Source organism: Vipera ursinii, assembly GCF_947247035.1.
Source record: "Vipera ursinii genome assembly, chromosome: 3".
NCBI lineage: Eukaryota > Metazoa > Chordata > Lepidosauria > Squamata > Viperidae > Vipera > Vipera ursinii.
This window is the reverse complement of record NC_139516.1, coordinates 126,535,955-126,561,835: the sequence shown is the minus strand read 5'-3', so window position 1 is coordinate 126,561,835 and position 25,881 is coordinate 126,535,955. Positions and strand designations below refer to the sequence as shown.

The following is a 25,881-nucleotide window of genomic DNA, read 5'->3' as shown; positions in this document are numbered from 1 at the left end:
GGAGAGATCACAATGCCTTGGGAGTTTTCCCAGATAGCAATACCAATGGCAATAGCAACAGCACTTAGACATATATACTGCCCTATAGTGCTTTACAGCACTCTCTTGGTTTACAAGGTCGGCATATTGCCCCCCAAAATATGGGACCTTATTTTACCAACCTTGGAAAGATGGAAGGCTGAATCCATTTTGAGTCCCCATTAGGATCGAACTCCACACCGTGGGAAAAGTTTGTCTGCAATACTGAATTCTAACCACTGCACTACCAGGACTCCTAAATATTTCAGATATTATATCTGAAATATCTAGAATAAATATTGCTCCCATAATTATTTCTCGGGATGATTCCAGAGATCTCTAGCACACTTCTATTGATTAGAAGTGTCTAGTTATGGTGCTACTAATCAAACCTCTAACCCCAGCCTTTAATATGCAGCTCAACAAATTCACTAAAATTATTTTGGCAAACAGAACTACTATGAAAGGAAAATTCTCAGAAGAAATTCTGTGCTTTTTTATAACTATACTATCTACCTTAGTGTAACCTTATTTGTTTTCATCAAGCAGCTTCCAACTTTCTGTTCTTAAACAACTCCTAAATTTGCACTGAATTCCACTTTAAGTTAGGAAGAGGGCTTACTCACAAGATTTTCTGATCTAAAAGTGACTTTTTTTCATTCTAGAAATAAACAAAACAAATAGACGGATTTCATTTAACATGCATGATACTACTTTAGCCAGTAACAGCACTGCTTCTAAGAAATATGGCTACATAGAAACAGAACAGTGTGTCTCTATTACTACAAGCCTTATTTGCTATAAATAGCCTGTCCAGCTATTTGTAAAATTATCAAGACAGAACACAAAAATTATTAGAATGCAGAATACTTCAGCAAATATCAAAGAAATCATATCTTATACTTACACCTGCACAGCATACGAATACAATAATGAACGATTGAAGAACTCCTGCTGTTCCCACAATCCATGTCAGTCGCAGAAATAGAATAACTCCCAAAATATTTTGTAGACAGGGTAAATACACGCCAATGAAAGTACCCATACGTGGAGCCTAAAAATCAGATAACATGTAAAATTGGTTAGGATAATCTTTTTGACAAAAAGGCCACAACACAGAAAGGTTTTTGTATTTCTAAAAAAAACTGCATATACATTCTACTCACATGGTTTTACATTTTTTTGCTTTTTTTTCATTATTTTCTGTTTTATTTGTTACCCTAGATCAGACATGTCAAACACAAGGCCCGCGGGCCACAAACGGCCCGCCACATGATTGAATCCGGCCCGCACAACTCTCCCAGAAATTACAAAGGTCCGGCCCCCACCACCTTGGCGCCGGCCCGGCTGAGCACTTGCTCAGTAGGAGGCAAGTGCACTGGGCTGGTGGAACCCAGCACTATTTGCATCTTATTAGTCTCCTGCGGCTCCAAAAAAAAAAGTGGAGGAGGAGGAGGTAGGAGGGAGTGAGGTGGGACGCGGGGGGGGGGAGGACGAACAACACCCAGCCGGTGAGGGGGAGAGATGCCCAGGCCAGCCCCAACCTCCGCAAGTGAAAGCAAGGGAGATTGCAATTGGCTCCTGCAATCTCCCTGCGGCCCGGCTTTCTCTTGCAGAAGGCAGGCTGAAGTGGAGCAAGGAATGCGAATCGGCCGATCTCGCGCTCCTAGGATCTCCTCTGCTCGGGTTCAGCTTCACTTGCTACAAGAGAAAGCAGGCTGAAACAAAGCAAGGGAGATTCCCTCGCTCCGTTTCAGCCTGCTTTGTCTTGTAGCAAAAGAAACTGAAACCGAGAAGAGGAGATCGCTGAAGCGCGAGATCGGGCGATTCGCATTCCTTGCTCCGTTTCAGTCTGCCTTCTGCAAGAGAAAGCCGGGCCGCAGGGCTGCCTCCGTAGGTACTGCTCTAACGCGGAGAGGGAAGGACAGAGAGGGAGGGAAGGAAGGAAGAAGGAAGGAAGGAAAGAAGGAAGGGACAATGGGAGAGGGAGGGAAGGAGAGAAAAATAGAGAGAGAGGGAGAGAGAGAAGGAGAAAGAAAGAGGGAGGGAAACAGAGGAAGAGGGAGAAATAGAGGGAAAGAGAAAAATAGAGAGGGAAAGAAAGAGGGAGAGAGAGAAGGAGAAAGGGAGGGAAATAGAGGGAGAGAGAAAGAGGGAGAGAAAGAAAGGGAGAGAGACAAGGAGAAAGAAAGAGGGAGGGAAACAGAGGAAGAGGGAGAAATAAAGGGAAAGAGAAAAATAGAGAGGGAGAGAAAGAGGGAGAGAGAGAAGCAGAAAGAAAGGGAGGGAAATAGAGGGAGAGAGGGAAAGAGGGAGAGGGAAAGAAAGAAAGGGAGAGAGAAAAGGAGAAAGAAAGGGAGGGAAATAGAGGAAGAGGGAGAAATAGAGGGAAAGAGAAAAATAGAGAGGGAGAGAAAGGGAGAGAGAGAAGCAGAAAGAAAGGGAGCGAAATAGAGGGAGAGAGAGAAAGAGGGAGAGAAAGAAAGGGAGAGAGAGACAAGGAGAAAGAAAGAGGGAGGGAAATAGAGGAAGAGGGAGAAATAGAGGGAAAGAGAGGGAGAGAGAGAGGGAGAGAGAGAAGGAGAAAGGGAGGGAAATAGAGGGAGAGAGAAAGAGGGAGAGAAAGAAAGAGAGAGACAAGGAGAAAGAAAGAGGGAGGGAAATAGAGGAAGAGGGAGAAATAGAGGGAAAGAGGGAGAGAGAGAAGGAGAAAGGGAGGGAAATAGAGGGAGAGAGAAAGAGGGAGAGAAAGAAAGGGAGAGAGAGACAAGGAGAAAGAAAGAGGGAGGGAAATAGAGGAAGAGGGAGAAATAGAGGGAAAGAGAAAAATAGAGAGGGAGAAGGAGAAAAAGGGAGGGAAACAGGGAGAGAGAGAAAGAGGGAGAAATAGAGGGAAAGAGAAAAATAGGGAAAGGAAAGGGAGAGAGAGAAAGGAGGAGAGGAGAAAGAAAGAGGGAGGGGGAGAGAGGGAGAGAAAGAGAAGGAGAGAGAGAAATTAAATTAGTAACATGATTGTTAGGTGAATCTGGTTTCCCCACTAACTTTGCTTCTCAGAAGGTTGCAAAAGGCGATCACATGACCCTGGAACAATATGACCATCATAAATATGAATCGATTGCCAAGCATCCGAATGTAAATCACATGACCCTGGGGATGCTGCAACGGTCATAAGTGTGAAAAATGGTCATAAATCACTTTTTCAGTGTCATAACTTTGAACGGTCACTAAGTGAATCATTGTAAGTCGAGGACTACCTGTACTTTATCTTTTTTTTTCCTTTTTTAGGGGGGGGTTAAGTTTTTGACACGTTGCTGGGTGACACTGCCTTGTCCTAAAAGTGGTACAATGGATGAAAAGGTTGAAAAGCCCTGTTTTAGTATACTGGTACTATTTGGTTCAGAATATTTTTTTTCTTGTTTTCCTGCTCTAAAAACTGGGTGTGTCTTATGGTCAGGTGCGTCTTATGGTCCGAAAAATACGGTAGCTCGCACGCAAAACAAGCACGGCAGAGGAGCCCTTGTGTGAAAGAAGCCTGGCAGAGGAGCCGGAGCGGCTCCACTGCTGGGGGCACGTCTTGGCTGGGGCCTTCCAGGATCCAAGCCGGGCGCCTCTGCTCGCCACTCCGGCTCCTCTGCCGGGCTTGTTTCGCATGCGAGCTACTTTGCCGGGCGCTGCTGAGGGCGAGCAAAGGCACCCAGCCCAGATCCTGCAAGGCCCGGCCAAGAGGCGCCCCCAGCAGTGGAGCCGCTCCAGCTCCTCTGCCGGGCTTCTTTCACGCATGGGCTCCTGTGCTGGGTGCTTGAAGTGCAAGGATCACATCCAGGCAAGAATGTTCAGCTCACAGAAAATGAGATTCTGGGCATATGCCTGAAGTCACGAGAGATCTTCCTGAGCCAGCCCATTTTGTTGGAACTAGAAGCCCCACTCAAGATTTGTGGTAAACAGCGGTATAACATAAAATTATGGAAGACCTTCACTGATTGCTTCAACTGCCTACCTATCACTGCCGAGGGCAGAATCCTTTAATTCCAGGCTGTGTTACGGGTAATTTTGCAGGTGCTGGGTTTCTGCTGCACAGGGTAAAGCTGTAAAATGGAAACTGAAGTGGGATCCCCTGCTGCCGGTGTGGTTTTGAAAAGCTGGCATGGGTACAGAAGTGTGATTATGTGTTGAATTGCTGTTCAAGTGTGTGTACTTCAGGGGCACTCCTAGCCTGGGGAAAGTAAGTCTCTGGTCCTTTTTAGGAAGGTTTCCTGAATTTGAAGCCCTCTACCACACCAAAAAGGACATAGAAATACAGGTAGTTCTCATTTACCGACCACAATTGGGACCAGCCACTTGGTTGTTAAGCAATGCAGTCACTCAGTGAAACTGCAACTGACTTAGGTTCTTACTTCAGCTGCCATTTGCCACACAAACCTGAAAAAGTTCTAAATGCAAGGATTGGCTGCAAAGTTACTTTGTCACCACTGTTGTAACTGTACTGTTGCTAAACGAGGACTACCTATCTTACGGCTATGCAATGCTCATCGGGGTGCCTGCAAATGAGCCAATATCCGGCCCCACCCCACTAGGCTTTTTCGGGGGACTCGAGGACGAAGGGGGAAGTTGGCCCTCTGGGAACCAGGTTGAGTGGCACTCTGCCTGCTTCAAGTGCACCTACCTACAAGGGTAACCCTGGTGTGATTGCTTGATTTGCTGGTATAGTAGAGCTGAGCGCTAAAAACTGTTTTTGCCACCCTGCCTGCCCCTCAGGGGCACTGCTGCCAACTTTCTTTCATTGAGTAAGCTGCGCTGAGTGAGCAGCATTGAGCTGGCCACGCCCACCCGGCCACGCCCACCTGGCCACGCCCTCCCGGCCCCCCGAGGGCAACCGTAATGCTGATGTGGCCCTCAATGAAATTGAGTTTGACACCCCTGCCCTAGATGCTCTAGTGAAGGGCTTTTAACCAGTGGTACGGGTACCACTTGTGGTACATTAGCACCTGGCAGGTGGTACGTGAGTATCCTAGAAAAGTGGTAGCGGGGGAGGGGAATGAGCTGAACCAGTGGCAGCAACGCACAAACCTGAGTGAGAGACAGTTGTAGCTGCAGGGCTGTCAGGCTCAGCGGAAGCACCAGGATCAGCGCTTCTTTGGGGCTGTCAGGGCTCAGTGGAAGTGCCAGGATCAGCGCCAGGCTCCAGCTGGAGCCTGGCGGTGATCCTGGCGCTTCTGCCGAGCCCAGAAGAAGCGCCAATCAGCTGGAATGTTGCAGCATCTCCAGGATCTTGTGATTTACATTCAGATACTTGGCAACTGATTCATATTTATGACATCACAGTGTCCCAGGGTCATGTGAAGTGACCAAAACCTGCTGCAACCACCCAGCAGATGGGGAGGAACAAAAACCAAACACCACCTCACCCCACACCACCCCCAGTGCCAATCCTCAACAGAAATGCTCACAGCAATGAAAACCTCGGACAGGAGGAAGAGCACCACCGGGCGGGCAGGCTGGTGTCTTGCTTGGCTGTGGCTTGGGGGGCACTTTTTTCAGTGCCATTGTAACTTCGAACAGTCACTAAGCGAACTGTTGTAAGTCGAGGACTACCTGTACTTCATCACTTTTTTCCTTTTGGGTCATCAAGTTTTTGACACCTTGCTAGGCTACTGTTGGTACTCGGATGTTGCCATATCCTAAAAGTGGTACAATGGGTGAAAAGGTTGAAAAGCCCTGCTCTAGTGTATAGCATACAGAGTATATCCCAGAGCATCTACATAACACACTTTTATCTTCCTTCACATTTCCCTTGTGTTTTCATTATTTTCTGTGCTGTCAATCTTAAGTTGCTCTGATTAAAATTGCTGATTTTTTTTTAGCAAAACTGATTACTAAACTCGTAGTAGAATCTTGATGTTAAGAACATCTATGTGGATGCTATAATTTATACATGTGTTATTTCTCTGAAAGAAGATTCTGTTGCACAAATCTTCCTCACATAGTTCTTAGCTTTCTGTGATTGTAATGTGACAAAAGAAAAGCATTAAAACGTCTAGGGTTCATTAATCAGGAACCAATATTGTTAATATTCATGGCCACCACTGTATCCAACTCATGGAAATAATGATGAATAGAGAATGGAAGGTGCATTTTGTACCTTAATTTCCTTCCGCTTGGCATCTTCATCTTCTTCGTGTTCTACCACTCCCTGAGTAACATTGGTATAATTGGCTAATTTGTTAAGAAGAGAGGATACCATGGGGTTGCTGTCCATTTCTTCCTGTTGAAATTTTGGGATAAAGTAATAGGTCAGAGAAGAGCACATTTTAGCCCCCAAATAGTCGCATATTTAAAGGTAATATAAACAGCCAATTAATGTAAAATATCCAACAGCTTTTTGAGCTATTTTTATAAATATTGCATGGCCTCAAAACATAGATAATTCAGTTATTGAGCTTGAAAAATACCATCTAAGAAGTATACTCTTACCCTAGGAACCAACCATATTTTAAGTCAGACTTTGGGGAGCGCATCACAAAAATCAAATTTTGTATACCAACTGACTGAGGAAACCACTTTTTGTTTTGATCAATGTACGCCACACAGCTATATAAAAGAAAAATAAGTTTTGTAACTGTTAGAAAATAATGTTTCCTTATGATATTTTTTGTGGATATTATTTTGGATAGTTAAGAACATTAGGAGATGGGGCAATGAAGTAACATGCAGGTGAGTGAGAATAATTTTTAAAAGGTTTTTTTTATGGTCAGCTGTCAAATCCTATGCACTTATTTTCTACTGAGAAATCGTAGAAGGCTAGCAAGTAATGTTCCTTATTTCTTCTGAGAGAGATTATGTTCTTTAGAGCCCAGTGAAAAATAGAGCTTTTCAAAGGCATCTGTTTCTCTCTTCTTTTATTGTGTGAAAAGGGAATAGAATAGTTGGAGCAGGTAAATAATTGTGGGGTTTTGTTCCATTATTATCTAGCTTTAGTAAAATATAAGTGCAGGATGTGAATGTTTCTCACTTTCCTTTGTGTCAGCTGGAAGTCTTAGAGAATGTTGTCTGGGTCGCTGAGGATTGTGTATTGCTGATGCACAGAATAAGTAAGGTGACCAAGAAGTGGTGGACTCAGTCATCTGTGTTATGTAAACCATCAATGGATTTTAAACAAGCAACTAGTGCACTTAAAATGTACTAGGAGCAACAAGGATTTGTTGAAATTGAACTTTATTACCTCAAAAAGCGCCATATTTTTTCCTTCATAGAGTCTTCCTCTCTCCAAACTTGAATTGTTGATGAATGGGCTACTTTCCTGTGGGGCCCCATCACCTATCAAGGGACAACAAATATACTTAAAAGCAAACAGACAAATCACACAATGTTTATGACAAATTCAAGAATAACATATTTGTTTTGTATTCCTGCATGTGAGAGATCTGGTTATGATAATCTGTACATATAGACAGATATTTTACTTTATAAAAGAATAGGTCCAAAGGAGGACGCTGGGATAATTCTGTTTAAACAAACAGCAGTCAGGCTATGGAGTACTACACAGTACATCAGCCACTGAATGAGATAATTAGAGGACTTGTAGTTAGGATAAGATCACTGCAGGATTTTTCACACACTAGGTGGATTTTTGTGTTGGGGCCTTAATTTGTTAAATTATACTTGCACAGATTTGATAGTTGATGTGCGTGGCCTGGAAGTGATGCATTTTAAAATATTTTTCCTCTTTCATTTTTTTGTATTTTTTGGACTAACCAACTCTGAGATAGTTAGGTTACAGGGCAGGATATAAGAAAGTACATAAATACAACAAATACCGTAAACAATTATTAAAATCTGTGTTATTATTTTTTACTCTTTTACCAGCTCAACTGCACAATGCACAATTAATTCCTGCTTTTTTTTCTATCTTAGGCATCCAGAGCGTCAGAGTGTTTTATGCACCAATTGGTGGCATCTAGGCAAGACTCTAAAGTAGAGATTTGGACTTCCATGGAATAGCTCAAGACCGCTTGTTAATATTTGGCTACGCTGGAAGCATAATCTAAATCAGGGGTCCCCAACTCCCAGGCCACGGCCCACTACCAGGTTATGGCCTATTTGAAACTGGACTGTGGGAGAAATGGGCAAGCGCGTGTGAACACAAGCGCCCTCTGCTCAAGTGCCCTCCACTAGCACAAGCAGAAATTCACGTACAAGCTCCATTCATGTGAGTGGTGGGTGCATGCACGTCACTTGCACAAATGAAGCTGTGCATGCACACGGCTGCCACTCACCCCCTCCCCCGCAGCACACTGGGCCACCAAGCTGGGAAGGTTGAAGACCACTGATCTAAATGCTGCATGTGACATGGGATCCACTATGGCTGGTAACCTAATTAAACTTTCTCTTTATGTAAAAACTTCCATATAAGTCAGACTTTCAACCTGAATTATTAAAAAAAGGGAATAATATGAGGAAGCAATTATCTACCTTTCCGCAAATTTACGGCTATTGCAGAAAGAAAACCCTTAAGAAAAATTAGTAAAGGTATATTTAAACATATTAATTTAGGCTAACTGTGAAGCAATAAAACCACTTCAAATGTTTGCCTGTTCATGTCATGAGTCATGTTGTAAAACAGTAACACTGCAATGAATATTTAACAGCATTATTAAGCTATTTGTTTGGAGTTTAAAAAATAGGCAAGACAAATTGTGTATCTGTTTTGTTATGGTTTACACATTGTTGAATAATATATACTATTTTCAAAACAATGGACTTCTTATCACCATCACAAAAATAAAAAAAAAATCCCTGCCTAAATACATTGCAACACATCCACCAATTAGTGGGGAGAACATGAATTGGAACACCAAACTGGATTTGTTGTCTAATAATTATTTTTCTCTCACCCAAACAGGTTTACAAAACATGACAGTGATTACTTTTGATAGAAAACAGTTCCTTTTTAAACAGCTTTAACCTTTAGTCCAGCTTAGCTTTTTATATTTGCTGTATTCAAGTCAACATTCTTGCCTTTGTTGAGGATGGAAATAGCCTGATATCTTTCTATCTTTGATCATCACTTGTCTTCTCTGAAAATCCAGCTTAGGTTCTGTCCTACCTCTTCTCCTATTTGATCATCTCTCACTGTGTACAGTTTGGTGTCTTTTAAATTTCCAAATGAGGTGGAACTTGTTCCAACAAATATACGACCAGCCTGAAATGTTTAATGTGTCTCTCAGATTCCACTGTCATGAAAAATGGGAGTGCTTATTTTTATTGAAGGCTCTCTGGTTCTATGGCAATGCTTGGGGTCCGGTGCCTGTCCACCAGAAGGTGGAATCAGATATGACATACACTTTCTCAGTTACATTGTAAATATTACTGCTATGAATTTATCATCATTTTGAAGACTACGTCATCACAGACAGATGGTAAGGAAATACAGATGTGGTCCTGCAAAGGTGGAAAAATTTCGTCATAGATCCTTCTCCCCAAATGACTGGGGACCACAAGTGTAATTTTGACACCCACTTCAATTGCTTCTCCTGCTTCTATATCAATTCCAGAAAGTATTTTCACTACCTCTTGATAGTTAAAAATTTGGTGCCATTTTAGCATCAGTCATGAAAGCACTGTATACTTTATTGTGTTAATATTAGCTGTACGAGGATGCTTGATATAAAATGATTATGAATTGTGGAAACGGATGGGAAGAGCCAATTCGAATGGATTAGCAATGAACTATTTAATTTCTGGCAACAGAATTCTAAAAAAGTGCAAGCTCCTTTCTTACAAATAAATGTTTCTAACTTCCTGATCTATTAACACCTGGACTAGGCATCATAAAATACAAACAGCACAGAGACTATTGACCTCCAGTTCTAGCAAGCCTTATCCCTGAGAAGCCTATAAATCTTATTTCAGAAATCCTCAGCATTACAAGTCCTCGGAAAAGGAAATCCTCATTAGCCCATCTGTACTGGTGCTGCAAGATAAAGAACATTTCCAAAGATAGCACTCACTACAGTATGTGCAAAAGTAAACTGTACTGGAAACTAGATTACTATATTAAACAAAAAACCACAAACCAGCTTGGTGATCAAAGAAATACTGCTTTTATATCCAGCTCTGTAAGGCATCTCTATCACCCTGGCTGATAAAACAATAATACTGTCTTTAAAACATTTGAGGGTGTACTTTAAATCAGACCAATAACATGTACTCTAAGTATAAAATTGTGAACATCCTTCAGGCATTGTGTTAAAATAGGAATAGAAATGTGTACAAATGAGTATAAAAGATCACAGAAGCTACATTAAAGGAATTCTAAATTAGAGTAGAAAAGAATAGAATAGAGCTGAAAGGGACCTTGGAGGTCTTCTAGTCCAGCCCCCTGCTCAAGCAGGAGAACCTATACCAGTGGTGGTGAACCTATGGCATACGTGCCAGAGGCGGCACTCAAGAGCTCTCTCTGTAGGCATGCACGCCGTCACCACAGTCCCGCCTTCCTCCGAGGCCCCCTCACCAGCAGCCCACCCCAGAGGAGACAAGACTGCCCTTGCACCCTGTCACAGTTGATGCTGCGGGGCACGGGCAGAGGGCGGGCCGCCATGGCGCTTCTGGGCCGCCATGGCGATCTGCGGCGGGCCGTGGAGGCGGTGAGCGGCCCTGCAGGTGGACAGGGTGGGGCGGGATGAGCAGAGCAGGGGTGGGGCTGGTTTTGGGGCACTCGGTATCTAAAGGTTTCGCCATCACTGACCTATACCATCTCAGACAAGTGACTCTTTTTAAAAATCTCCAGTGATGGAGTACCCACAATTTCTGGGGGCAAGCTGTTCCACTGGTCAATTGTCCTCATTGTCAGGAAGTTTCTCCTTAATTCCAGGTTGCTTCTCTCTTTGATCAGTTTTCAACCATTGGTTCTTGTCCTGCCCTCTGGTGCTTTGGTGAATAACGTGACCCCCTCTTCTTTGTGGCAGCGCCTCAAATACTGGAATATTGTTATCATGTCTCCCCTATTTCTTCTTTTAAATATTAAATTAAATATTATTTAATTTATTATTTTATTCAATATTATTAGCTCAATAACATTTGGCTGTGAAAGAAAAAAAGAAACAGAATGATAATGTGGTAGAGTGACCAGCCATTAGTCTTAAACTGGGAAGCCACAAACATTGCTCATTTTAAAGCCAAATAAAGAAATCCTTTGAGAAATACAGGTGCCAATGTCTCTTAGAGAGATTCACATAAATAATCAGGGACCACCAATTACAATCTGATGTACAGGTAGTCCTCAACTTATAACCACAATTGAACTCAAAATTTCTGTTGCTAACAAGACAAGTGAGTTTCGCCCCATTTTACGAACATTCTTGCCACAGTTGTTAAGTGAATCACTACAGTTTTGTTTAGTAACATGGTTGTTAAGTGACCCATTGATCAGAAGGTCACAAAATGGGATCACATGACACAAGGACACTGCAACCATCGTAAACATGAGTCAGTTGTCAAGTGTCTGAATTTTGATCACCTGAACGTGGAGATGCCGCAACGGTCATAAGTGTGAAAACTGTCATAAGTCGCTATTTTCAATGCTGTTGTAACTGAACAGTCACTAAATGAACAGTTGTAAGTCAAGGTCTGCCTGTACATGTCACAAGTTTTATTATTATATATACATAAATGAATGCAAAACAGTGCTGAGATAGCAACTTGAATCCGGAAGAGCAGAAAATGTGAGCCTGTTTCTGACAATGGAAAAAAACAATCTCTATGAAGTAAGATACTAAACATCAATTCAACACTGCAACTTTTCCTCCATGCTGTTGCCCTGCAATAATAAGTACAATGAGAAAATCTTACTCTTTAAACTTCAGCAAAAGAATTACAAACTGTCATGATCACAGTACTGGAACTATCGTTACAAAACATGAAAAAAAAACAGAAGGGCCCAGAGACTCCAGAAGGTGAAAGAGTTATGGGCACAGCAGCTTTAAGCATGCCTGGATCTGCTCCATATCTAGATGGAAATTTACTGAATATCTACTGAGTCTCCTAACGTCTAGATAGCAGATGGATACTGAATTCAAATGTTCAGACAAAGGTGAATAATTAACAGGAAAATGTTCCATTTGTTAGAGCATGAACAGAGGTAGCAAACACATGTGGCAAATAGAAGTAAAAGAAGAGTAAGTTCCTTAAGTGGAGTAGTAGTTTCAGTGACGCCCTGTGTACAGAGAAGAGCTGATTCACGAGATAGGAGACCTTAACAAAGAACCCAGGGATAGCAAAACAATTACATTTAGATATATAATTCAATGAGGACCTTCAACACTTTTGAACAATATGTGGTGATTTCCAACATAAATTGCACCACTTCATTAAGGGATAATAGAGTTAAGAGATACATTAACAAACTTACTCAAGATGTCTCTTAACCACCTTGTTAAGTTTAAACTTAAATGCAGCCTCTATACACCCAAGGGTCCAATCTGGTGCATTTTCTTACAGGTTTTTAACCAACTTACACATAGGGTTGTTGTTCTGTGGAAAACAGGAAGCAGGGGTATTATGTATGTTCACCATTTGAGTGAGTAAGTGAGAGAGAAATCATCTGTCCCAAAAATCAGATAATTAAATTGCACAATCCTTTCCTTGTCAGAATTGATAATCATATCTAATCGTATATTTGCTTTTTTATCATTCTAGTGCAGGGGTAGGCAACCTTGGCTCTTTTATGACTCGTGGACTTCAATTTCCAGAATTCCTGAACAGCTGGCTCAGGAATTCTGGGAGTTGAAGTCCACGAGTCATAAAAGAACTTAAAAATTAAAAGAAAAACATAAAAAAAACCTTAAACCCATCCTGGTTAAGATAAACTGCAATTATCAGAATAAAAATATAGCCAAAAATAAGTGATTTATTTCAAATAGCGCTAATTCCAATTTCAGGGGAGGAAAAAAAAACTTTAGAAGAGTCACAAGAAACTGTCAGCAGATTTATATGGAATGGAAAAAGAATACTGGAGTCAAACTGAAAATTTTACAAGCCTCAAAAGACAGAGAAAGCCTTGCCCTTTCAAACTTCAAACTTACAGAGCAAGATATCATGGTTAATAGAATGTCAATACTGGAAGAACTGTTCCATGGATATTTAAGGTATTGGCACACAGAAAAGAATAAAAACCTACAAGAACACACTGAAAAATGAAGCTCGATAAAAGTACAGTAAAGCTTGATAAAAGTATGAAATGCCACAATTCAACAATTTCACCATTATCCTCTCTTCTAAATGCTTTTCTTGCTGGAGATAATTACAGTAGGAAAAGTCTGATTACATGCAAACATGGTCCAACCAAACTGCATGAACAGATTAAAGACACAACAAGGATTACTTAACGAAAGGCAAACATACCATTGCTGATGTATCCACAAACTGTTGGAAAAATAATACGATAGAATTTAAAATGCTTATACAGATTCAAGATCATGTATATAAACTTCTAGATAAGATACAGAGAACAAATAAAAAGATGCATGACAAAGTGTATGCAAAACTTCAAAGAAATTGTCCCAATACGGCAATGGTAAGAGCTGTGGAACAAATCTATACATTTTATTCCAAACTACAGCTTGAGAGAGAACTGGTATAAAATGTTTTATAAATGGCATACAGCAGGGGTGTCAAACTCACCACATCACATGACGTGTCATGACGTATCACATTTTCCTCATTGCCGGAGCTGGGGTGGGCGTGGTTTCAGCATGACGCATCCGGCAGTTTGACAACCCTGGCATACAGTCTTCCCAATAATTGTCTAAATTGCCAAATCATATAGCAATAAAGGTAAACATGTAACCAGGCAACATTCTATCATATGGACATGCAACCCAATTGGAATGAGATACACTGCACTATTCACAGAATCTAGAAATAAAATTGGAAATTAAATCATGCTTTTTAAATGACGCAGTGGCTCAGTGGGTTAGGATGCTGAGCTTGTCGATCAGAAGGTCGGCAGTTTGGCGGGTCGAATCCCGAGTGCCACGTAGCAGAGTGAGCGTCTGTTATTCATCCCAGCTTCTGCCAACCTAGCAGTTCGAAAGCACGTAAAAAATGCAAGTAGAAAAATAGGGACCACTACGGTGGGAAGGTAACAGCGTTCCGTGCGCCTTTGGCGTCTAATCATGCCAGCCACATGACCACGGAGACGTCCTCGGACAAGCGCTGGCTCTTCGGCTTTGAAACGGAGATGAGCACCGGCCCCTAGAGTCGGAAACGACTAGCACACATGTGCGGGGGAACCTTTACCTTTACCTTATAATTCCAAAACGTATCAACAAAAATACCATAAATTATTATGTTTATTGCTGTGACGACAAATGCTGTATCAGGTTGAAATAACACATAGTATCAATCATATTTATCCGGGAACTTAAACATGGAGAATATGCATGTTTAAGTAAGAAGGGTTCCATATATTTTAGATATTACATAAGGTAAATGCAAATATTTTTAATATGATGTCTCAAGTTTACACTAACCGGTATGGCAAATCAGTTGCGAGTATATAGTATTATTTTTTCAGGGGTGTTCTTTTTTAATATTTATAAACAATTATAGTGGAGTTCAAAATTTTATATTAGTTTTTATATCATGATAAATCATCTCTATTCCTTCCCTGCCTGTCTATGTATAAATGCCAATCCACAGTTTAAGAATACAAGGATGCTGGACTTCCAATTCTGGTTTACCAAGAAAGCACAGTTCACCTTTTTATTTGTTTAGGCAAACAACAGCACATCTGCCAACCAGCATTTTAAAGACTGATGAAAAGGCAAATTCTAGCAATAGTCTCTTCAAGATAGAAAAAGACTACGCATTGGCATGAAACAACAATAACATCAGTGAATGAAAGAAAAGGGAAAACTATGAACCCAACATTCTTTACTGTGTTACGTCTTGCAATATGTTTTATTTATTTATTTATTATTGGGACTTATATGCCGCCCTATCTCCCGAAGGACTCAGGGTGGCTAACAACAATAACATACAATAAATACAGAAGTTAAGATAAAATTAAAATTAAAGGCCCCTGTACAATAAATTAAAATTAAAATTAAAATAAATTAAAAATTAGAGTTAAAAAATTAAAAACATAATTAAGATCCCTGTTAGTCCAGGTCAGCCAGGTGGAAAAGGAGTGTTTTGAGGCCGCGGCGAAAGGACTGGAGATCTGGGGCCATCCAAAGCTCAGGGGGGAGCTGGTTCCATAGGGCTGGCGCTCCCACAGAGAAGGCTCTCTCCCTGGGGGTCGCCAGCCGACATTGTCTAGCCGATGGTACCCTGAGGAGGCCTTCTCTGTGTGAGCGTATTGGGCGATGGGAATTCATTCCCAGCAGCAGATGGTCCTGCAACTATCCCGGGCCTAAGCCATGTAGGGCTTTAAAGGTAAGTACCAGCACCTTAAATCTCACCCGGAGGGCAACCGGTAACCAATGCATCTCACGCAGGAGGGGTGTAATATGGGAGTATCAGGGTGCTCCCATCACTACCCGTGCAGCCGCACTCTGCACCAGCTGAAGCCTGGTGCTGTTTCATCCGAATAATATTTATTTATCAATCAAATTATTTGCCACCCATCTTGCAGTTTAAAGTCTGAGCAGCTTATATCAAGATAAAACTCACAAGCATTCAACAATTATAAATGTAGAAACAGAAAAAGGTTACAAAAAGTTAAACAAATTAAGAAACAAGGATTTGGATAGTCCCAGTCTCTTTATTAAAATTTGTTAAAATTGCATAAAATTGTTTAAAAGAAAGATAAAAATTTATATAAAGTAATATAAAGTAAGAAAAAGAAAAACAAAAATGCATTAAAGGAAAAAGTTATAAAAAGACAAAAAAAATAGCTTCCAATCTTCTTTACAGATATGTAACTACAACTATAAAATTGACCTCTTAATCTATGATTACAAGATGACTCTCTTCTTTCTACGGTATGATGTATCCTGTCTAACCATCAAAACCATAAATCGTAAATTCCATTTTTCTTTTTTATGCAAAAAACCTGTAAGAGCTTTGTAGTCAGCAATTAAATGTAGGTATTGTCTTTTCTCTAATAAAACAAGTCAACTTGGCCATCTCAACAAATTTTATCATTTTCATCAACTATTCCTTCATTGTGGATATTGTAAATGTTACCATCTTTGTTCATAGAATAATCTTGTGGCAGTTATCATAAAACAATCACACATAATCATGAACAAATCATAAAGTTTCATGAGTTTTTTTCCCATCTATTTGTCTATCAATCCCAAAAGGCACACCTCTGGTCTCAATGGTATATTAATTTTGAAAATGTTATGAATCTGTGTATGTATTAGAATCCAAAATTTTCTAGCTTTTTTATATGTTCAACAATCTTGATAAAATGTCCCTTCTTATATTCGCATTTTCAACATAAATTTGAAGTGTTTTTATATATTCTACACAATTTATCTGATGGCATGTATCAACAATTCATCATTTTATAAAAAATTCTCTTTAAGATTGTAACAGTATAAATATTAATCCTTTCACCCAGATATTTTCCCACTGTACCATCTATATATTATAACCAAACTTTTAATCCACTTTATCATACATTCTTTCACTTGTTGATTTCAAATTTTTACATTTTAGGAATTACATATTCATCATTTGTCAATTTCAAACTCAATCTTAATGTTCAAAACCATAAACTCTTTTATCTACTTTAAATCTTTCTAATAACTGTAAATAAAAAAAACACTGACAACTATATTCCTAAGGCACCCAATCTTCTCATTTTCTTTTCATTTCCCCTCACAAAACTCTAGTACATCACAGTAATTCAACCTTTTGATTTGCCCATTATTTCTGCTCCATTAAATGTTTCTTGCGCTGATATTTAATTTGTTCTTTCATTTCCTTTTTCATCTTTACAAGTCTTTCATCCAATCTTTTCTCAAAAGCTGTCAATTTAGTATTAAGTGATTCAGTCAATTTGGTATCAAGTGATTCAGCTAACTTGCTAACCAGTTCCTCAGACGTTTTCTGAATACAAATTGTGTAATTCCTCTCTCTGCAGTTTGCTCCAGCAAACCTTTCCTCCCCTCTACTACTTTGCTGCTTTCTGGTGGCTGACATTATTTATAAGGCAAAAATGAAAGTGTCTCAAACAAGGGAAAGAGAAAAGCAAGCTTCCCCTTTTTTACAGTCAGCATAACAGTCAGTGTCTCCATAGTTACAATCAGCGTTATGGTCAGCATCACAGTCTGGCTCATATTACCATTATGTTTTGTTTTGTAAAGTCATTAGTCTGTACTCTTTAATAATAAACAAAAAAACCAATATTCCCCCAAGCTCCCATTCATTTGTCCATCTTAATAACAATTTGTTCAAAAGCATCTTTATAAAAAAAATTTCAAAATAACTATATCCTTTATCTGTTTTAAATTTCTTACATCCATTCCTTGTTAAGCTTTTTGTCAAAAGTCTTTAAAGCATTTTTTTCCCTTTATAATCCAGAAAGAATGTTGACTCACCAAGTGAAATTTTCTTATGCTGCCGCTCAGAAAATCTCTCTTTAGGTGGATATTAGTGATATCAAAAAGTGTTTAAAAATGAGGCTCGTGTGCATCTTATGTCCATATATAGGCTGCACCGCAGCTGTGAGCTTGATAGAAATCCCAGCTCCCAGCTGCTCAACTCATGAGCTGACCACAAAGAACTCAGTACCTACAGTCTAGTCACAAGTAGTAGTAGTCCAGAGTAATAATCTTCTGGAGAGACTGTGGCAGCCAGAATTCATTGTGAGGCCACAGATTTCCTCTGCAATATGGTCCCCACTCCTTCAGGGATGTCTACTTCTCCTCTTTGTGCAATTTTTATAATCTTATATTTCTGTTTGAACAGAAAGTCAACAATAATTGAATCTAGTGTTAGCATTGGACCTAGAATGCTGCATATCTCAAGCTACCAAAATATCTTTTCTTATGCTACTAAATAAATGCTTAAGAAAACAACAATGGCAATCAAATGAAGAAATGGATGTTCGGTGACCTTAACTTCCTTACAATCTCCAACACTATCCCCAATTAATTGACTACTTTCTAAGAGACTTCTTATAGAATTGCTTTCAAATTGTGGTGTGGGAGAAGACTCTTTGAGAGTCCCTGGGATTGCAAGGGGATCCAACCAGGCAAAACTAAAGAAAATCAAAATCCTGACTTTACCTTTGAAAAGACAGATGCTGAAGCTGAAGCTCAAATACTTTGGCCACCAAATGAGAAGAGAGGACACACTGGGAAAGATTTAAAGCAAAAGAAAAGGGGGAAGGCACAGGATGAGATGGTTAGATGTCATTGACATGATGAACATGAATTTGGGCAAACTCTGGGAAGCAGCAGAGGACAGGAGGCCTGCTCTACTATGGTCCATGGTGTCATAAAGAGTTGGACATGATTTAGCAACTGAACAATAACAAACAGACTTGCTATTGACATATAATATTCCTAATTTGGCTGAAAGAAACATTCCTGGGGAGATAATCCCCAATGCTCTTTTTCTCTGTAGAAAATACCGTATTTTTCGGACCATAAGACGCACTTTTCCCCCCAAAAGTGTGTGTGGGGGAAACGAGGGTGCGTCTTATGGTCCGAAGGTGATCCCTATGGCCAGCCCCAACCTCTGCAAGTGGAAAGCAAGGGAGATCGCCAGGAGCACGAATCGGCACGTGCTGAGAAACGCCGATCTCATGCTCCTGCAATCTGCCTCGCTCGGTTTCAGCTTCCCTTGCTACAAGAGAAAGCAGGCTGAAACGGAGTGAGGGAGATTGCCAGGAATGCGAATCGGCTGATCTCGCTCACGCTGCTGCAATCTCCCTCGTTTCTGCCTGCTTTCTCTTGTAGCAAGGGAAGCTGAAACCGAGAGAGGGAGTTTGCAGGAGCGCGAGATCGGCTGATTCGCATTTCTGGCAATCTCCCTAGTTCCGTTTCAGCTTGCTTTCTGCAAGAGAAAGCAGGGCTGCCTCCGTGGGTACTGCTCTAATGCAGAGAGGGAAGGACAAAGAGGGAGGGAAGGAAGGAAGGAAGGAAGGAAGGAAGGAAGGAAGGAAGGAAGGAAGGAAGGAAGGAAGGGACAATGGGAGAGGGAGGGAGAGAGAGGGAGAGAGGAGAAAGAAATAGGGAGGCAGAGAGAGGGAGAGAGGGAGAGAGAAAGGGAGAGAAATAGAGGGAGAGAAAGAGGGAGAGGAAAAGAGAGGGAGAGAAAGGGAGAGAGAGAGGAGAAAGAAAGAGGGAGGGAAATAGAGGGAGAGAGAGAAGGGAGAAAGAGAGGGAAAGAGAAAAATAGAGAGGGAGAGAAAGAGGGAGAGAGGAGAAAGAAAGGGAGGGAAATAGAGGGAGAAAGGGAGAGATAGAGGGAAAGAGAAAAATAGGGAGAGAAAGAGGGAGATGGAGAGAAAGGGAGAGAGAGAGAGGAGAGAGAAAGAAAGAGGGAGGGGGAGAGAGGGAGAGAAAGAGAAGGAGAGAAAGAAATTAAATTAGTAACATGATTGTTAAGTGAATCTGGTTTCCCCACTAACTTTGCTTCTCAGAAGGTTGCAAAAGGCGATCACATGACCCTGGAACAATGTAACCATCATAAATATGAATCGATTACCAAGCATCCGAATGTAAATCACATGACCCTGGGGATGCTGCAACAGTCATAAGTGTGAAAAATGGTCATAAGTCACTTTTTTCAGTGCCGTCGTAACTTTGAACAGTCACTAAGTGAATCATTGTAAGTCAAGGACTACCTGTACTTTATCATTTTTTTCCCTTTTTTGGTGGGGGGTCAGGTTTTTGACACCTTGCTGGGCGACTGGTGGTACTCGGACATTGCCTTGTCCTAAAAGTGGTACAATGGATGAAAAGGTTGAAAAACCCTGTTTTAGTATACCGGTACTATTTGGTTCAGAATTTTTTTTTCTTGTATGCCTGCTCTAAAAACTGGGTGCGTCTTATGGTCAGGTGCGTCTTATGGTCCGAAAAATACGGTATTCATTGTGATAGTATTATTAGCTATGAAAAAGAAGAGCAGATAACATGTAATCAACGGTTTTCTCCGTTTTCATAACAAAGTATTTCATAGCCAGTCACTCTCTCTCAGCCCAATCCACCTCACAGGGTTGTTGTTGTGGGGAAAATAGGAGGAAGGTGTGTTAGGTATGTTTGATACCTTATTTGTAAAAATGATAAAGATGGGAAATAAATAAATAGCATCCATACACCTTGGAAAATGGCACAAGATTCCCTCCCCCTGAAGTCAAATACATAGCTAAATATTTTTTGCCAAAATAAAAAGGTATTGGGAAATTTCATTTAAAATGTTTCACATCAACTTATCAGGGAAGCACCAAATAACTTTAGGCCTGTATTGTCTTAAGTAAAACTTCCCATGTCTAAAATGAGATTAATAATACTGACCTATCATATTCTTCCCCTTCATGGATTACTGCCTTGTCGTAGCGAAGGGGCTTGCATAATTCAATGAAGCTATGAGCTATGCCGTGCAGGGCCACCCAAGATGGACAGGTCATAGCAGAGAGTTCTGACAAAACGTGATCCACTGGAGAAGGAAATGGCAACCCACTCCAGTATCTTTGCCATGAAAACCCTATGGACAGTACCAAAAGGCAAAACGATATGACGCTGGAAGATGAGCCCCTCAGGTCGGAAGGCGTCCAAAATGCTACTGGGGAAGAGCAGAGGGCTAGTACTAGTAGCGCCAGAAAGAATGAAGCGGCTGGGCCAAAGCCGAAAGGACGCTCAGCTGTGGATGTATCTGGTGGCGAAAGGAAAGTCCGATGCTGTAAAGATTTTTTCTCCATAGGAACCTGGAATGTAAGATCCATGAATCAAGGAAAGCTGAACGTGGTGAAACAAGAGATGACAAGACTGAACATTGACATCTTAGGTATCAGCGAGCTAAAATGGACAGGAATGGGTGAATTTAATTCAGATGACCATCAGGTATACTACTGCGGGCAAGAATCCCTCAGAAGAAATGGAGTAGCCTTCATAGTCAATAAAAGAGTAGGAAAAGCAATACTGGGATACAATCCTCAAAATGACAGAATGATCTCAGTTCGAATCCAAGGCAAACCATTCAATATCACAGTAGTCCAAGTCTATGCCCCAACCATCAGTGCTGAAGAGGATGAAATTGACCGGTTCTATGGAGCCCTACAGCACCTTATAGAATTAACACCAAAAAATGATGTCCTTACCATCATGGGGGATTGGAATGCTAAGGTAGGAAGCCAAAAGATAACCGGAATAACAGGCAAGTTTGGCCTTGGAGTACAAAATGAAGCAGGGCACAGGTTGATAGAATTTTGTCAAGAGAATACAATGGTCATAGCAAACACTCTTCCAACAACCCAAGAGAAGGCTCTACACATGGACATCACCAGACGGTCAACACAGAAATCAGATTGACTATATGCTCAGCAGCCAAAGATGGAGAAGCTCTACACAGTCAGTAAAAACAAGACCAGGAGCTGACTGTGGCTCAGACCATGAGCTTCTCATTGCAAAGTTTAGGCTTAAACTGAAGAAAGTAGGGAAAAGCGCTAGGCCAGTCAGGTAAGAATTAAATCATATCCCTGTTGAATATACAGTAGAGGTGACAAATAGATTTAAGGAATTAGATCTGATAGACAGAGTGCCTGAAGAACTTTGGACAGAGGTTTGCAACATTGTACAACAGGTAGCATCCAAAACCATCCCAAAGAAAAAGAAACGCAAGAAAGCAAAATGGCTGTCTGAGGAAGCTTTGCAAATAGCTGAGGAAAGGAGGGAAGCGAAAGGCAAGGGAGAAAAAGAAAGATACGCCCAATTGAATGCAGAATTCCAGAGAATAGCTAGAAGAGATAAGAATGCCTTCTTAAATGAACAGTGCAAAGAAATAGAAGAAAACAATAGAATAGGGAGGACCAGAGATCTTTTCAAGAAAATTGGAGAAATGAAGGGAACGTTTAATGCAAAAATGGGCATGATAAAGGACCAAAATGGCAGGGACCTAACAGAGGCAGAAGAGATTAAGAAGAGGTGGCAAAATTACACAGAAGAACTATACAGGAATGAGCTTAATGTTCCTGATAATCACAATGAGGTGGTCACTGACCTGGAGCCAGACATCCTAGAATGTGAAGTGAAGTGGGCCTTAGAAAAGCTGAGCAACAACAAAGCTAGTGGAGGTGACAGTATTCCAGCTGAGCTATTCAAAATCTTAAAAGACGATGCAGTAAAAGTGCTACACTCAATTTGCCAGCAAATTTGGAAAACTCAACAGTGGCCACAGGATTGGAAAAGATCAGTTTACATTCCAATTCCAAAGAAAGGCAGTGCCAAAGAATGTTCAAACTACCGCACCATTGCACTCATTTCTCATGCTAGTAAAGTTATGCTTAAAATCCTACAAGCTAGACTCCAGCAGTATGTGGACCGAGAACTACCAGAAGTACAGGCAGGATTTCGAAGAGGCAGAGGAACTAGAGATCAAATTGCCAACATACGTTGGATCATGGAGAAAGCTAGGGAGTTCCAGAAAAACATCTACTTCTGCTTCATTGACTATGCTGAAGCCTTTGATTGTGTGGATCATAACAAACTGTGACAAGTTCTCAAAGAGATGGGAGTACCAGACCATCTTATTTGTCTCTTGAGAAACCTATATATGGGCCAAGAAGCAACAGTGAGAACTGGACACGGAACCACTGATTGGTTCAAAATTGGGAAAGGAGTCTGGCAAGGCTGTATACTGTTGCCCTGCCTATTTAACTTATATGCAGAGCACATCATGAGAAAGGCAGGATTAGAGGAATCAAAAGTTGGAATTAAGATTGCCGGAAGAAATATCAACAACCTAAGATATGCAGATGATACCACTCTAATGGCGGAAAGTGAAGAGGAACTAAAGAGCCTCTTGTTGCGGGTGAAGGAGAGTGCAAAACCTGGGTTGAAACTTAACATCAGGAAAACCAAGATCATGGCATCCGGCCCTCTCATTTCCTGGCAAATAGATGGGGAAGAAATGGAGGTAGTGACAGATTTTATTTTCCTGGGCTCCAAGATCACTGCAGATGGGGACTGTAGCCAAGAAATTAAAAGACACTTGCTCCTCGGGAGGAAAGCAATGGCAAATCTAGACAGCACACTAAAAAGCAGAGATATCACCCTGTCAACAAAAGTACATATAGTCAAGGCTATAGTCTTCCCAGTTGCAATGTATGGCAGTGAAAGCTGGACCATAAAAAAGGCTGAGCGCCAAAGAATTGAGGCCTTTGAACTCTGGTGCTGGAGAAGACTCCTGCGAGTCCCTTGGACTGCAAGGCGATCAAACCGGTCAGTCCTAGAGGAGATCAACCCTGACTGCTCTTTAGAAGGCCAGATCCTGAAGCTAAAACTCAAATACTTTGGCCACCTAATGAGAAGGAAGGACTCACTGGAGAAGAGCCTAATGCTGGGAAAGATTGAGGGCAAGAGAAGAAGGGGATGACAGAGAATGAGGTGGCTGGATGGAGTCACTGAAGCAGTAGGCGTGAGCTTAAATGGACTCCAGAAGATGGTAGAGGACAGGAAGGCCTGGAGGAACGTTGTCCATAGGGTCGCAATGAGTCGGACACGACTTCGCAGCTAACAACAACAAAATCATATTCTTATAAAAATGATTGAATTTGTCATTGAATATTCTACCTAGTTTCTAGAATTACTTTGTAACAAAATGTACATACAGTATGTCTTAACTGATTAGACCATTTGTTTGTGAACAAAGCTATGAAGATCAATTTTGAATTGGCAGTTCTAGCTCAGCTTGTACTATTTAAAAATTTTTATGCTTTTGTTTTTACTCAAGCAAACCATTTCCCAGTTGTTTCCTAAGTGCAACACCAATAGTTTATATCTGTGCTTACTGTCTTTCTCACTTCTGCTGTTTCCACAAATGTAGCTGTTATTACATGAATGATAGCTATGCCAGCAACCCTGCTAGATTCAATCTAAGAACAATACCGTAGATTAGTTGTTAGCTTGTCTGTCCTGACGGCTGCTATTCAAACTGTCCTGAATATCTTGCATTCTTCAGAGAACAATCACACCTCCCATAATCAGCAGTGCACTTCTTATTTGGCATGACCAGCGTAACAGAGCAAGGATCAGAGAAATTTTATTAACGTAACAGTTTTACTTTACTTGTTTCCAAAAATGATTTTTCACTGAATTTTTCTGCTATTCCGTAAAATACTACATTGTGCAGCACTGAATACGAACAGATCTTACGGAAAGAGCAGCTTAGCTGTGGATATGAAGGGTGGCCTCAAATTCCTTTCTCATCCTGATCCATCACTGGCAAATAACTGAGCAGTAACCATGTGTCTCAAAAGATAGCAGAAAAAATATAATTGACAAAGACTTTGAAAAAAACTGCTTTTAATCCATAAAAGTTTGCTATGTGTAACAAAAATATAATTTATTTCTCCTTATTCTTGACATACACTATTCACCAATGCATCCGCTCAACTCTAAATAGAATGCTTTATAGTGTGATGTTTTGACAAACCAGTCCAATATACTTTAAAAACCATCAGTTCTCTTTTTTTACCCAGTTCATTAACTCCACAATACATCAGGCCAAAGGTTCTCAAATTATCTTTGTTGATACCATCCCTAGTGCTTCAGTATTTTTTTTTCCATGAAGCTCTAGGCCAAAAGTGTAAACTACCTTCAGTAGTTTGACACACAATCTGGGAACCCACAGGGTGAGGCTCTAAAGCTCAACAACAAACAGCCTACTTTTTATAAGCAGAACTTCAACTCAAAGTTCACTACTAAACTAACCCCACAAAAATCATATAAAAATAATTCCAGCATATAATTTTTATGATGAAAATATTCTGGAGAATCAACTAAAGCTTCAATGTAGACTTAAATAATATGCATATGAGTATTTTCTTTAGTCATCTGTTTTTAATGGCCAGGAAATTTATTTTAATCATTCATCATACATTTAAAATGAAATGAAAATTATTTATTTTTCAAATGTGAAGCAATACTAAAAAAGAGTATTTCTAATTTCAATTAACATTATGTTAATGCTAGGTTTCTATGCTAACACATGAGTACAGGAAGCTACTAGAGTTAAACCAATCCAGATTTTCCAGGGTCTTAGATAATTATTCAAAAATAAAACCCAAAGAATCATACAGGCAAATCATATACTCTATTATCAAGTTACAAGTTGTACTTCCTTTGCGATATCTTACCACTGCACAAGAGAACTATAGACTTAGTACATAATTTTAGCCTACCACGGAACAGTTCAGAATTATATTATCAAAAACATGAATAAAATGTAAGTTTGCAAACTTTAAGGAATTTTCTTGGGTTTCAGGAGATGGAAAGTCTGCATTTTAATTACTAATTAAATATCACATCTATGATAAAAAAATATAATTTTCCAAAACAACAACAAAAGAAAGAATTATTGGACCATGATACAGTACTTCCCAGACACATGGTATTTTGTGTACTTATGGACCCCATTAATAAAAGCATCTAAAGAAGGTTGTCAGTCAGAAAAAGAAGCAGCACATTCAAGAAGAAAAAAGAAACGGGAATTGATTTTACCCACAACATTTTGCTTTTCTCCATTTGAACTCAGTTTTTATTACCAGCGATCAATGCAATCAAACATATTTCTACTATGACTCTCCTAACAACAGTGCCTTGGCTCCACTTCTGAAATCCAAAGAAATTTATTTTACTTAATGTAAAGTATTACAAATGCACATTTAACATTTCGCATCAAATC

At 40.4% G+C, this 25,881-nt stretch overlaps 1 protein-coding gene across 2 annotated transcripts in view; it reads right to left on the bottom strand.

Annotated features, from left to right (window-relative positions):
• The window catches only part of SLC12A7 (solute carrier family 12 member 7), a 115,482-nt gene that overhangs the window by 64,488 nt on the left and 25,113 nt on the right, over positions 1 to 25,881 (bottom strand). For both annotated transcript variants that reach the window (XM_083358537.1, XM_083358538.1), the window contains exons 2-4: positions 7,238 to 7,332; positions 6,158 to 6,280; positions 926 to 1,072 (exon numbers count right to left, since the gene is read on the bottom strand). In XM_083358537.1, coding sequence (XP_083214663.1) covers positions 926 to 1,072; positions 6,158 to 6,280; positions 7,238 to 7,332 — 365 coding nt within the window. The remainder of the gene's footprint in view (positions 1 to 925; positions 1,073 to 6,157; positions 6,281 to 7,237; positions 7,333 to 25,881) is intronic.